This window comes from Excalfactoria chinensis, chromosome 14, assembly GCF_039878825.1.
Source record: "Excalfactoria chinensis isolate bCotChi1 chromosome 14, bCotChi1.hap2, whole genome shotgun sequence".
Taxonomy (NCBI): Eukaryota; Metazoa; Chordata; class Aves; order Galliformes; family Phasianidae; genus Excalfactoria; species Excalfactoria chinensis.
In genome coordinates this window covers 2,340,754-2,353,077 of record NC_092838.1, presented here as the reverse complement: position 1 = coordinate 2,353,077, position 12,324 = coordinate 2,340,754, and the positions used below count along the sequence as shown (strand labels likewise).

The 12,324-nt window shown below is 46.3% G+C and overlaps 1 protein-coding gene across 4 annotated transcripts in view; it reads left to right on the top strand.

Annotated features, from left to right (window-relative positions):
• The first annotated feature begins 67 nt into the window (after positions 1–67).
• The window catches only part of TOM1L2 (target of myb1 like 2 membrane trafficking protein), a 50,738-nt gene continuing 38,481 nt past the window's right edge, over positions 68–12,324 (top strand). For 3 of the 4 annotated variants that reach the window (XM_072348983.1, XM_072348982.1, XM_072348981.1), the window contains exon 1: positions 70–169. In XM_072348983.1, coding sequence (XP_072205084.1) covers positions 118–169 — 52 coding nt within the window. In that variant the 5' untranslated portion in view covers positions 70–117. Of the gene's footprint in view, positions 170–12,324 lie in introns of all 4 variants that reach the window. The other variant, XM_072348980.1, reaches the window with a different exon arrangement.

Sequence of the window (12,324 nt, the reverse complement as noted above, 5' to 3'; positions counted from 1 at the left end):
AAGGAGGCGGGCCATGCCCGGCAAAGCGAGCGGCGGTTGGTGCTCGTGGCTGCTAGTCAGGGAGGGGTGGGGAGGAGGAGGGAGGGCCGCCGGGCCGCTGTTTGTTGTCATCCCAAGATGGAGTTTCTGCTGGGGAACCCGTTCAGCACCCCGGTGGGGCAGAGCCTCGGTAAGGCAGCAGTATGGCTTACGTAAGGCCTTGAGGGCTAGAGAGGCCAACGGAGGGGCTGGGGGCTTCTGGGTTGTGGGGTCCTTCGGGCTGTGGGGTTGCACAGAGAGGCACGGAGGGGGCAGTGGCGGCCTGCGGGGGGCTCTGAAGGCCGGGAGGAGCACGGGGTGGGGTCTGTGGAACGGCTGGAAGGTCTGTGTGGTGGGGGGGGGATCTCCGGGGACTGTGGAAGGAGGCTGGAAGTGGGGGGCTGGTGGAGCTGTGGGGGGTTGGGAAGGCTCGGCTGTGGGCCGCAGTGTTTCATGGAAGCTCCGAGGGGCTGTAGGGCTTCGTGGGGATCGTGAAGGGCCGTAGGCCTGCAGTGGGACATGGAGACTTCGGGTGGGCTCTGAGGAAGGAGTGCTTCAGGGTAGGTGATGGCAGAGGGCACGTTCCATGTGCTGCCTCAGCTGCCTTCGTCCCCAAGGGCCGGAGCTCATGTGTCTGTGTTGGGAGAGCGATGCAGATTAGAGATGCACACACGCCTTTCAGCCCAGCACTTGGATTGTGGTTGGGCTCCTGCTTTGATGGCACTGGGCAGGTTGTTGTGAATGTGCCCCCCCTGCAGGGCCAGCCAAGTGCTTGCTGGGTTACTGTCTGTGCCCCTTCTCTCCTACATGCGTATTCGTGCTCAGCTGTGGCAGCTCTGGCTCTGGTGTGGGCTGCTGGGGCCACAGGAGAAGGCCTGAGTTCCATTCTTGCAGGGCTATGTCACTTGCCTGTGGCTGTCATGGCTTCCCACTTGCTTCTCACATACCCTGAAGGAATACAAGCTTTCCCAGGTTGTGGTGGGAAAGAAGAGAAGACTGGCTTGGATTTCTGAAGCATGGAGACCATTGCATATGGTCCCAGAAGCCAAGGCAATGCTCCATTGTATGCACTTGTGTTGGCGTCCCTCTCTGGTGAAACAATGCTCCAAGTTTCCATGATTTGTTTTGTAAACAACAGTAATTCTGATGACTTACCTGGTGGTTATACATAGTATAATATGTATAGGCTATAGCTGTTCAACATTAACTTATGAAGCAATAGGGGAGTCTTTGGGAATTAAAGTGGAAATGTACAGCTAAGTAGCTGCTCATGGCCTCAAAACCCAGAAGTTCCTTTCTAGCAGCTCCACACCCACACGTGCAGACAGCCCATGGCAGAGCTCAAGGCCCGTAAGTGGGTGAGTCTCACATGCTGTAAAGGTGGCTGGGATCTTGCTTTGTCAGACTGTGCAGACCATATATCTGGCTGTTTTTCTTTAGCTACCAGAGGTGTTCATTTGTTCTGCTTAGGCAGAGAAGTGCTGAGAGTTTGAGGATTAAAATGAGAAAAGTGAAAGTTAACCGTGATTTTTAAAGTGAATTTGCATTGCTGTGCTTGGCCATCTGATAACATCTGCCAAGACAGCTGGCTGCTTGGACAAGTGTTCTGCATCAAGCATTGTTAACTGAAGGTGGTAATTTCTGATCTATTTATTGTCAGATTCTTTTAGCCTCAGTAAGTGGTTTAAAGGGGCTTCCTTAGGACTTAATTACTGTTGAGAGGTTTTAATGGTAGAATATGCTTTTCTAGCCTCTTGCCTTTCTAACTCTGGAGTGCCGAGGTTTGTGTAGCTCTCATGTCCCCTTGCTCTCTGAATGAGCAGTCACTGCCAATATAAAGGTTTTTTGACACAGAGCTCAGAAGGATCCTGCATTGGAGGATCAGGTTAGGTCTGTGTGTGGGGCTCAGGGCACAGCTTCTGTACAGCAAAATCCAGTCACGCTTTAACAAGGTTTTTTTCATCCCCGTTGGGGGGAGAAGACAGAGCTGCAGATTTTATTTTGGAAGATTTTTTCTTTCTGCTTCTCATATCACTGCCAGTTTTCTGAGACAACAGCAAGACAAAAGCACGCCTTGTTCACAGACGGTGCTATTTGCCCAGTGTTTCCACTGCTTCTTTTCTTTTTCAATCAGCTCGTAGGATATAATTCTCACGTTTCTTTGTACTTTCAAAGAAGGTAATTAATGAATTTAGTATTGCTGTTTAAACATATTGTGTAAAATATGGTTATGATGTTTTCAAACAGGACCTAGCACTTACCATAGCATCCGTTATAAGGAAGAAGCACGGAGGGTCCTGTGAGTCCATAGTGCACCAGGAAGTAGCAGAGGATCTCCTGAAGATTTACTTAGAGCAAGGCAACATTGTTGCATAAATGCCAGGTCTGGAAGAGCAAATATGTCAGAGAAGGTTTGGGGAGTGCTGAGGGAGGTAATACAGGGGATTTTCCCTTTTCCTCTTCCTCTCTATCTGGATAATGTCTGAAGCCAGGCAGCCTTTTTATGTTAACTCTTTTGCTTAATGTGAGAAAGTAATGCTAGGATGAGCTCAGAGGATTTGTAATGGAGATGGATTGAGTCTCTTGCATCTAAAGTGCCAGTGTAGATGGGAGCCAGGTTCCATGTCTCTGAAAGCTACCTGATTTCTGCTGGCTGATAAACCTGGTTGGCTGATAAAACCGCCTGTGTGAAACACCACCACAGCTACCAAGGACAAACCTCACTTCATTTTTCTCTAATGCTTTCTTTGACCTGTGGAGACTGAGCTGTCCCTTTGCCTCTAGCAAGGTCCCTGCCAAGCTGTTTTGGGAGGCCCGTTAGTTGAAGCAGGCACGTGTTGCAGCATTCCTGATCTTAAACACCGTTCTGCTCTTGCCATGTTGCTTTTTACCTGTTGAAGTAAGGGGAGGTAATAGCAATATTTATGCATAAGCTAAAAATTTCATCTGAGGTTACATAGCACCATCAGTTGCTTCTCAAAGGCTTTGTGAGTGGATGAAGCTTTTCCACGTCCCACCAGATGCAAAAGTCTCCAGGGTCACCTTGCAGCATTGCTTTATCCTGAGGTCAGCACGTCCTGATGGAGCTCCCTGCGAAGGTCCCTGCCAGTGAGGAGGAAGAATGGAGAAAGATGTGTAGTTAAATCCTGAAGACAAAATGCTTGATATCTGGAGAGAGGCTGCCTTACAGAGAAAGCCACAAATCACGGTAGCGGGAATTTACCTTGAGATACAACATCCCACCATAAATTGCATTTTTATCTTTCTTTTTTGAGGCAGCCATCTTTAAAGTGTCACCACTCTATTCAAGGTTACCAGAGCAAATATCCTTACTGTAGGTTAGTGCAAACTTCTTAGATGATTTAAACTGAATGAATTACAAGTGTATGCAGTGCTGGGATACTGCTTATTTAGTATAGGCTGGATGACTTACATGTAAGGAAAGAGTAAACCCAGTTACATCTATTGTAAGTTGTTACCCCAGAGACCTTGGGAGCACTTCAGGGGAGTGTTCAGGTATGTGAACCCAAGCTCTCTCCTCACTTCCCAGCCCATTGTGTGCAAGGGGCTGAGCCCAGTAGTGCTGTGTGTGATGTACCATGAGTGGATGGACAGATGGATGGACAGACAGATACGCTCTGTTTGGGTCATGGCTCTCATGTGATGGGCACGTGTGTTGCTGAAGCTGCCTTCTGGTTGTCTCTCAGCCTCTCAGAACAGACCTGAAGTTAATCTTTAACAAAGTGTTAGAAATTAACATGTCCTTTGGGCTGAGGCTGTTGTTGATCGGGAAATGCTGGCTTGCACCTTGGTTCCTGTTGGGAAAATGGGGTTTGAATGGGGGACGTTTGTCCAGGTGCTTGCCTAGGAGCCTGTTTTCAGAGCATGATGGGGCAGTGATTTCATGAGGAATATGGTTTCAGCAGCCTACAGGGTTTCAGCAAAGGATGCAGAGGCACTTTACTGAACCGATACTGAGGCAGCTCAATTGATTTTTATCAGAGCATTTGCGGTTTCCATTTGAAGTTGTTAAACCAACAATAAATGTGGTGCTGTTACCAGAGCTGCTGCTTTGTTTCCCCCCACACCTTTTTTTTTTCCCTTTAATGAGAAAGGTGTGTAGGCACTCTTGTGTTTTCCTTTCTTCCTAAAAAACACTTCAGATCTGTCCTCAGGTTTCACACGTCTTAAGATTTGTGTGAATCTTCAAACAGCAAAGTGGTTCCAAACTAAATAACTCCATGTAGAGATGGATTTATTACAGGGATCAACCCCTTGTAACGCTGTAGGAAGAATTAACCCATGCTTTGTGACTCACGTACCCCATTTGCCTTAGTTACCCTCAAAATAAACTTACGTTTTGCTGTGCTGAAAGTAAAAGTTATCTTTTAGATGAGTATTTTTGTAAGACCAGAGTGCAGCGTTCAGAGAGCACAGCAGTGACTGTAGGCTCTGGGATTGCTCACGTGCTGTGTTTGAGGGATGTTGCTGGGCAATGAATCACTTTACTCTTCATGGATTGCATTATTGCATCCGAAAGGTGATTGTTCGCGTTGCCCATGATGATGAGTGTACAGGATGTGCTGTCCTCAGGGTTTAAGTCCATTTGCACCAAGTGCTGTAGCTGGTGGTTGTTAACCGTCCAGTCCCCGCTGTTTGTATGGAATTGTGCCTGTCATGCAGAAGAGAGCCTGATAAAATGCTTTTAGTTTTATAAGATTATTGGGATCTGCTTTCACTTCATGATAATGGATTATGTTGTAAGGAAAATCTCCATGAAATATGAGAATGGATATCTTTGCTCCTTTAAAAGCAAATAAATACTGAGTCACGAGTCTGGAAACTTGGAGAAACTACATGTATGTATGAAGCTGGATAATTAGTATAATACCATTTAATACTGGGTTCCTAAGACTGGATTTATTTTATAGCCACAAAAGCAGATTGTAGTTCATGAAGGTATTATAGCGTGTATTTTTGAGTAATGCAGTTTTATCTCCTCCAGCACAGGACACTTAAATGTCTATTCCATATGCTTCTAATAGAAGTCTGTACGTGAGGGGTTGCAGCGTGAAGACAGCCCGTTCCCGGTTTGATAGCACTCTGTGCATGTACTCAGCAGATTTTTGAGCCATGTATTTGCAATGTAATTAAAGACACACGGTCAGTAAAGCCCCACGGTCCAGATTTCATCCATTCAATTTTCACCAGGAGAAGCCTATTGTACGTTCTCCCTAGCAGAATAAAGAGCGCCTTTAAATTAGTCCGCCCTTCATTTGGTTTTATAGCTCACTCTGGGTTTTGAATGTAGCATCCTCTGAAGGCAATGAAGGCATTTGCTGTATCCTCTGTGCTCGTGGCCGGCAGAGGAGCAGCAGCACATTTGGCAGAAGTGGCTGCGTGGTGACCTTGCATAGGAACAGCCCGGGGGCTGTGGGGCCTGGCAGCCTCTGTCCTCATCTGGTGATGAACATTTGGTTCTGAGTGAAGCACGTCACACTTTGGCTTTGCTTTTTCATCTCAAAATGTGTGCAGCACGTGAGTGATTAAAAAGCAGACCCGTTTGGAGGGAAGTGTGCTAAGAGCCCCACAGTGTTACAGAGCAGACACGGAGGCCCAAGAAATACAGTTTCCCCCCACATCTGTGGGACGGTTCTGCAGGATCAGCCCAGTTCTGCAGGGTCAGCCTGCTGCCATTTGCTCCTTTGCAGCCCACCGGGGAAATACCAGCTTTCTGCATGGGAGAAACTTGTTGCTGAGGTTTAAAAGCCCATCTCTGAGGCCTTGCCTTCAGTGTTTGCTTAGTCATTCTGCGGGCTGTGCTGCCCAGTTGTTTTGCTCGCTCTTTTCAGTTACTGTCAGTTGGAAAAGGCCTTTTTGAAGCTGCTGGTTCCTGAGCACGTGGAGCTGGGCTCTGCAGGCTCTGCTCCCCCCCACGCTCTGCCCCGTGGAGCAGGCACTTTGCTGGGGGTGAACGTGTTTTGCAGAACTCAAGGAGCCAGATCTTCTCATTCAGAAGTACTCTTTCCATTGCTCAAGAAGGGGACTTGCAAATGAATTCAGAGAGTGTGCTGGAATGTGTTATATGAAATGTGACTTTTCTGTACCTGCCCCAAAGATAATGCTGGGTCCCGTAGTGTAGTAACATAGTAACTCATCTCAAAACCAAGGATTACCGAAGAAACACTGTATAACCCCATGTGTTCGGCCACCTCTTGGCACAGCTCTGTGAAGGATATTTAGCACATGTCTGCCTCTGTCTGTCCAGAGACCCTGTGGCAGCTCTTTGCTTGAAGCTCACCTTCAGGGACCATCAGTAGGTGACGAGCCGATCCAGGGAGACCTGCATGGATGGTTTGGTAGTTGTAAGCCTGTGTGCTCCCTGAGCTCTCCCAGCTTGCTCCCAGCTGCTCCTCGGCAGCCTTCTGGCTTACATTACTTTGGGAAGGAATTCTTTGTTCAAATTCAGGTCAAAGAAACCATGTGTAAGGGAGAGGCATGTATTGGTGTTACAAACTGTGCTGGAACCCCGAGGACTTTGCAGAGCACCAGGTTCTCAGTCTTAGGAGAGAAAGACTTTGTTGCTTGCCAAGTACAGTCAGGAATGCTGAGGATTTTTTAACTTGGACACGTTGCATCCTCTGTATTTTCACAGAATACTTCAGTAAGGCATGCTTTGTGTTTGATCCAGATACCAAGGAATTCACACCTTGTGCAGATGAATAAATGCAGGAAAAAAAAAAATCTTTGTAAAAATCTGGTATTTCCTGACTTTTTCAGGAACTTGAGTTACGTCTTAGTTACAGCTTACTGTATTTATTTCCCTTTTGGAAGGAAGAGGACGTCTCTCCTTGCCTATATGCACAAAGAGCTACCTTGAGCAGATTAAATGAACTGCAAGCTTCAGCAGCTTTGCCAGCAAAGTTGGAAAGTCTTTATTCTGTAGCATGCCTGCGGGCCAGCAGCAGTTACAGCTCCCCACCACTTTGTCTTCTCAGGCTTCCAAATACATCTGTTTGTTTTAGCAGAGCCCTTTTATACTTAAACTGTGATGACCAAATACTTACCAAGGAACGGAGTTTATTTCAGACACATGTAAGGCTTTAATTAGTAATCCTGCCCCAGATGTCAAGCGCCAATCTCAGGCAACACAGTGTTAAGGAACTTAACCAGTTAATGGGTTCCTAATTGAAGATTAGGAGTGAAAAACAACACGCAGACTTTACTGGAATGGATTCGTTAGAGCAAATCTTGAAATTGGTCTCTGCATTGTGACTAATTACTGCTTGAATGCTGGCTGATATTTTCCTGATTGCTATAGGGTGCAAGTATGAATGGTATTAGGAGGATTGTAGGATAGGAGTTAAGCAAGATCCAGCATATATTTGGTTCTGGGGTACCCTAATCTCATGTTTAAGCCGCTGTAATAAATAAATGATCTTCGAGCTGCCCTTTCTCTACTGATTTTCTCTTCTAATTAGAAAGATATTTTAGTGAAAAGAGCGATCTCAGACCTTTGTGAAATTCTCCACTAGTACAAATAATGGGAAATCTGAAATCACTTATTAGACAAGAAGTTGTTATGGCAACTGTAAGATGGTTGGCTAATCAGCGAGTGAGATCAGTTTTTATTTACAAGCATAATGAGCAATTAAGTTTGAGCAGCTGTCAGACTTGGAAAGTGATTAAAGTTCAACAAACAACTCAAATGGGTCAGCATTGAGTTCTGGTGGTTTTCTGACACTGCAGCTTGATCACGTGTGAGCTTTAGCTTCTGTAATTAAAACTGCCTTTACAACCCATCTATGCCAGTAGCTTGGCATAGTCCGTGCGTGGTGCAAAACCCCCAGCCAGGTTCTTTAAAGGGTGCCAGTGGTCTTGTGGTCTTGCTGAAGCTGGAGAGGTATTTCATGCATTGCATTAAAGCATGGCATTAATACTGGTGTGCAGAAGCATCCCCAGGCCTGACGGTCACCAAGGAGAACTGGATTGTCACCAATCTGCAGGGCACTCGTTCATAAGAGACATCACTGTGTGCTTCTGGTCACATGGGGAACAACCTGCTGTTTGGAGGGCCCAAAAGAAGCTGAGGAGGTCTTGCTCAGTGCCAAAGCAGCAGGGAATGGCTAGGAGAAGCTGCAGTCGGAAAGCAGAGATGGCAGGGCTCACTGTCCCCAGTTGCTGGGTCCCACAGGCATCCCAAGTAGAAGCAGCAGCAGCAGCACTCAGGAGGTTCCCTGTAGGTGAGGCATTGCCTTTCCTCCAGCACTGCTGCTAAGCGAGCTGTAAACAGAGCTGGGTCCCTGCAGGTTGCAGGAGATGGTGGATGTTCACACTGCAGTGTGACCTTCTGCCCGTAGCCTGCGGTTGTCAGAACACGCTGGGTCAGCCCGTTTCATTTGCTGGGATTTGCTTCCCTGCTGCATACGATAAATAGGCCATGTATACACACTCAGAATCTGCATTCTAGTCAGAATTTTAACCATCCAAAGACCAATATGTTTATTTACCAAGAAGCACACTGTGATCCTCTGATACATTTACATTGGTATTATTTTACAACCCACTGTCATTTAACGGTTACAGTGCAACGTATGTGATCTGACCTTCTAGGAGTTACATTTTCTATTTATCAGTCTTTTTCAGGGTTACCTACAGCAGTGATGCATAAGAAATGGGGCTGTAGGAATGGACCAAGAAACACACGTTTCTCTGCCCATGCAGGACAGAACTGCTGTCATACATCTTGTTGCCTGGTTTGCTCCTAGACTTGCTGAGAGCGGATCGCTTGGAAGCATTTAGCCCTCAGCTTTTGCAGGAAGAGTGAGCTTGGCTCCTTGGAAGGGGCAGCTGGCACTGGGGCACTTCGAGTGAGAGCAGCCTTGGCAGAAGCTTTCCCTGCTACCTAGCAGAAAGCAGCCAGCTTCCCCCTCTTCCTGCAGCGAACGTTTAGTGGTTTCCAGGCACTGAGCTTCAAGCTGTGGAGGTTTGGGAGAATTTCAGTGGGGTAGGAGCTGGCTGCCTCTTGTGCAGCCCTGCTGTCATCTTGCAGAGCAGTGTGAATTAAGAGTGCAGAACTGGAAAGCAAATGGAAGCATTTCACACAAGGAAATGTGAGCTGTCAGCCCTCAAAAGCTGCAAGGCTTTTGTGAGTCTGCCCGCTTCTGTCCCACATGTGGCACTGCTGTAGTGGTGCAGAGGACACAGCTCTCACCGTCGTAGCCAGAGATGCAGAGGAGTGCTGGATATGGGAATGTGTATGAGACGGCCCCATGCTACATGTGTTTTGTTCTGTTTGTAACACGTTTTAATTAGCTGATATGAATGTTAGCTTGAAAATCTGCCTGTAGCGTGCTGATGTTAAGGAGTAAACTTGTAACTGCTGTAGAATTGAAAGATTTTTTTCACTATATTTTATTTTATCCCCTTCACTAAACATAATTAATGTTTTCAGTTCATTTTAAGTATGTGAGAATATGAGCAATTGACTTCAGGAGTAACCTGTGAGAAAAAGAAAAAGAATACTAAGGTAGGAGCCTGGTGGGTTATTGTCATTGTATGGTTTGTTTGCAGCAAACAGTGTGTTTGTTACACGTGAGTGGGTGGGAGGGAGAGTCTTAAATATACAGGGATGGATTTTTAGAGTTTGCAGCTGCCATGGATTAAAAATTCTTGGAACATTTCATCCATGAAAGGCAATTAGTTTTGTTTTATGAATATGAAAAGCACGTAGCTTGTAAGTACTGGAGTGAAGTCCCAAGTGAGTTATTAGAACTTGCTTTACTCGTGTAGTACAAAATTAGCCATCAAGAGCTGATAGATTTCAAACAGAGCTCCCTGACACACTGATCATCCAGAACTTTGCACAGACTTCTTCCAGTCTCACCTGGAATTGCTGGATGGCATTGGATGGGGCAGCATGCAGTCCGTCGTGCTGCTGGGACTTGGCAGTGTGGTGCTGCCCTGCCTGGCTCCGGGCTCTGCCTGCCTCTCACTGTGCAGCCTCGTACCTCTCCGAGGATACCATTCTTCTGCATCGTTTGGTGGTAACGTTTCCAGAAGCTGTTTGCACACTTTGTGAGAAGCTGCAATGCTGCTGTTGTGTGTGAGTCTTACAAACAGCAAATCTGCTGCAACAGAGCCTTTGGGCGTGCTTGCTAACAATGAGGCTGAGAGAGACATCACCGCTTCCAGCTGCCCCTTCCCTCAGCTTTGCAACTTAAGGTTGACAAAATAAATGGTGGCTGTGGTTTGTCTTGTTGTTTTGGCTTTTTGTCATATATGGGGATTGTCTGCAGTGACTTGTCATTCTTGGCAAGAAAAACTTACCAGCTCGTAAGGGATATTTGGAAGATATTTCAGCATCTGTGGGTAATTTCCCACTTCTTGCTTTCAGTGGGGGAGAGCCATAGACTGAGCTATTAATTAATTTTGTACTTTTGGTATTTGTTCAGGGTGGCACTGTTTTAATAGCTGAGATTCTCAATTAAAGAACTCTCAGAGTAGCTGCTCTCAATGATCCAAAATCCTTGGGTACATGAAAACAACAGAAAAATCCTAAATCTAAAATCCACGTTCCGACTGAGGAAGTGGCTCTGTGTGATTGGGAATACAGCACAGTCTGCCTTTCCGTGGCCAAAGGAGTAGCTTTAGATAGCTGCCCTGGTGCGCTGAGTATAAGCAGCACCATGCTGGTAAGTTCTCCTAAATGGAGCCATATTATAGCAGCCACGGTCTAATTTAGAAGGGCAGATCTGAGGGAGAACATTTAAATCACCTGAAAGGTCTTAAATTGTGCTCTTGTGCCACTCATCTAGAGAAGGACAGCGGTAACAAGATGCTGGGAAGCTCTGCTTGATGGATCGCAATGGCTCAGAGTGGAGTCATGGTGGGACATCCATCAGGAGGTGGGGTGTGCCCAAAAGGAGTGTGGATTTGTTGCTCCCCAGCTGTAAATCACCCCGTAAACATCTCCATTCAAACCCACTGAAATCCATTAGTACAGAGCATATCCTTTCAGACCGCTTTGACGCTTCTGATGGAAGGCACATTGATTGTTGATGTGAGACCGTGCTTGTGTGCTGGTTGTGGGGCAGCACTGCCCTCCCAGTGCTTGTGGTCACACAGGGATGTCACCACGGTCCCTACTGGGGGAGGTGAGGAAACATGTCACTGTAGGCAGAACATCAGGGTAAAGTGGCCCTGAGTGGTGACATTGCCTCCTGCCAGCTGCCCTAGCTCTGGAGGACAAGTCTTTGTATGCACAGCCAACAGGTTGGCTTTAATGGGTGTGTGTTCATGGGAGGAAGCTCTTGTTTTTCTTAAGCTTAGAACGAGGAAGTTGGGAGGATTTCACTTGGCTTTAAGGAAGCAGTAGTCTTTCAGCCATCTGTTTGGAAAGAGAGCTACTTATACACGCGTCACACAGCGAAGTGTGCTGTCAGCAACAACAATTTCTGCTGATGGGGGAACTTCAGAGAGAAGATTCCTTACAAAAGTCTTTATTGTATAGAAACACGCTGTTCTGCTCAGGATGCAATCTCCAAATGCCTTTAGGGACTGTGACTAAATCCTCATTTGTGCTTGAGATGAACAACTTCTGAGTGCAGGCACTGCTTGGGCTGCCTGTCTGTGTCCAGTACGATGGTCATTGGGTCAGTCTGGTTTTACAAACTACGTTTGCACTGAGACCTATAAGATGTAGTAAACTCAGGCTGGCGTGCTCTCCTGTCTACTCAGGTAATATTACAAGGATTTCTGTTCTGCTTTTCTTCTCCATCAGGTAATGCTCTGATCCAAGTGTAAAGGAAAAATCTCCTTTGTTAGACAGCAGCTAATATTTATTTAATATGCATTAATTCATTCACCTTCCTTTGCTTCTGAAATTGCTGCACAGCTGTGCTCAATTAATCAGCTGTGGAGTCCTGTTCCTAAGAGGCTGAATTTCTGGGGGATGTTGAGCGATGTCTTTTCTGCAGCGCATCTAAATCACAGGATGTTGTAACATAGCTGCGAACATCATGTGCTCTTTAAAAAGCCCCAATAATTGCGTGTTACATATTCATGTTTGCAGGTAAGTGTGATCTGGGTTGGAGAAGTTTGGCATGTGGGCAGCAGCTTCAAAAAGGAGAAAATCAGGAAGGTAACCGGAGAAATGACAGTTCCCAGCCTCTGTGCTTTCAGAAAGCGTTTGAGCTCAAAATTGGTTACGGTTGCACATATGCGTGTCCTCAGATTCTCCTGTTATTTTGTTTTAATGTAGACTCTGCAGTCATTACAGACTATGATTATTCATTTATTCAGCCC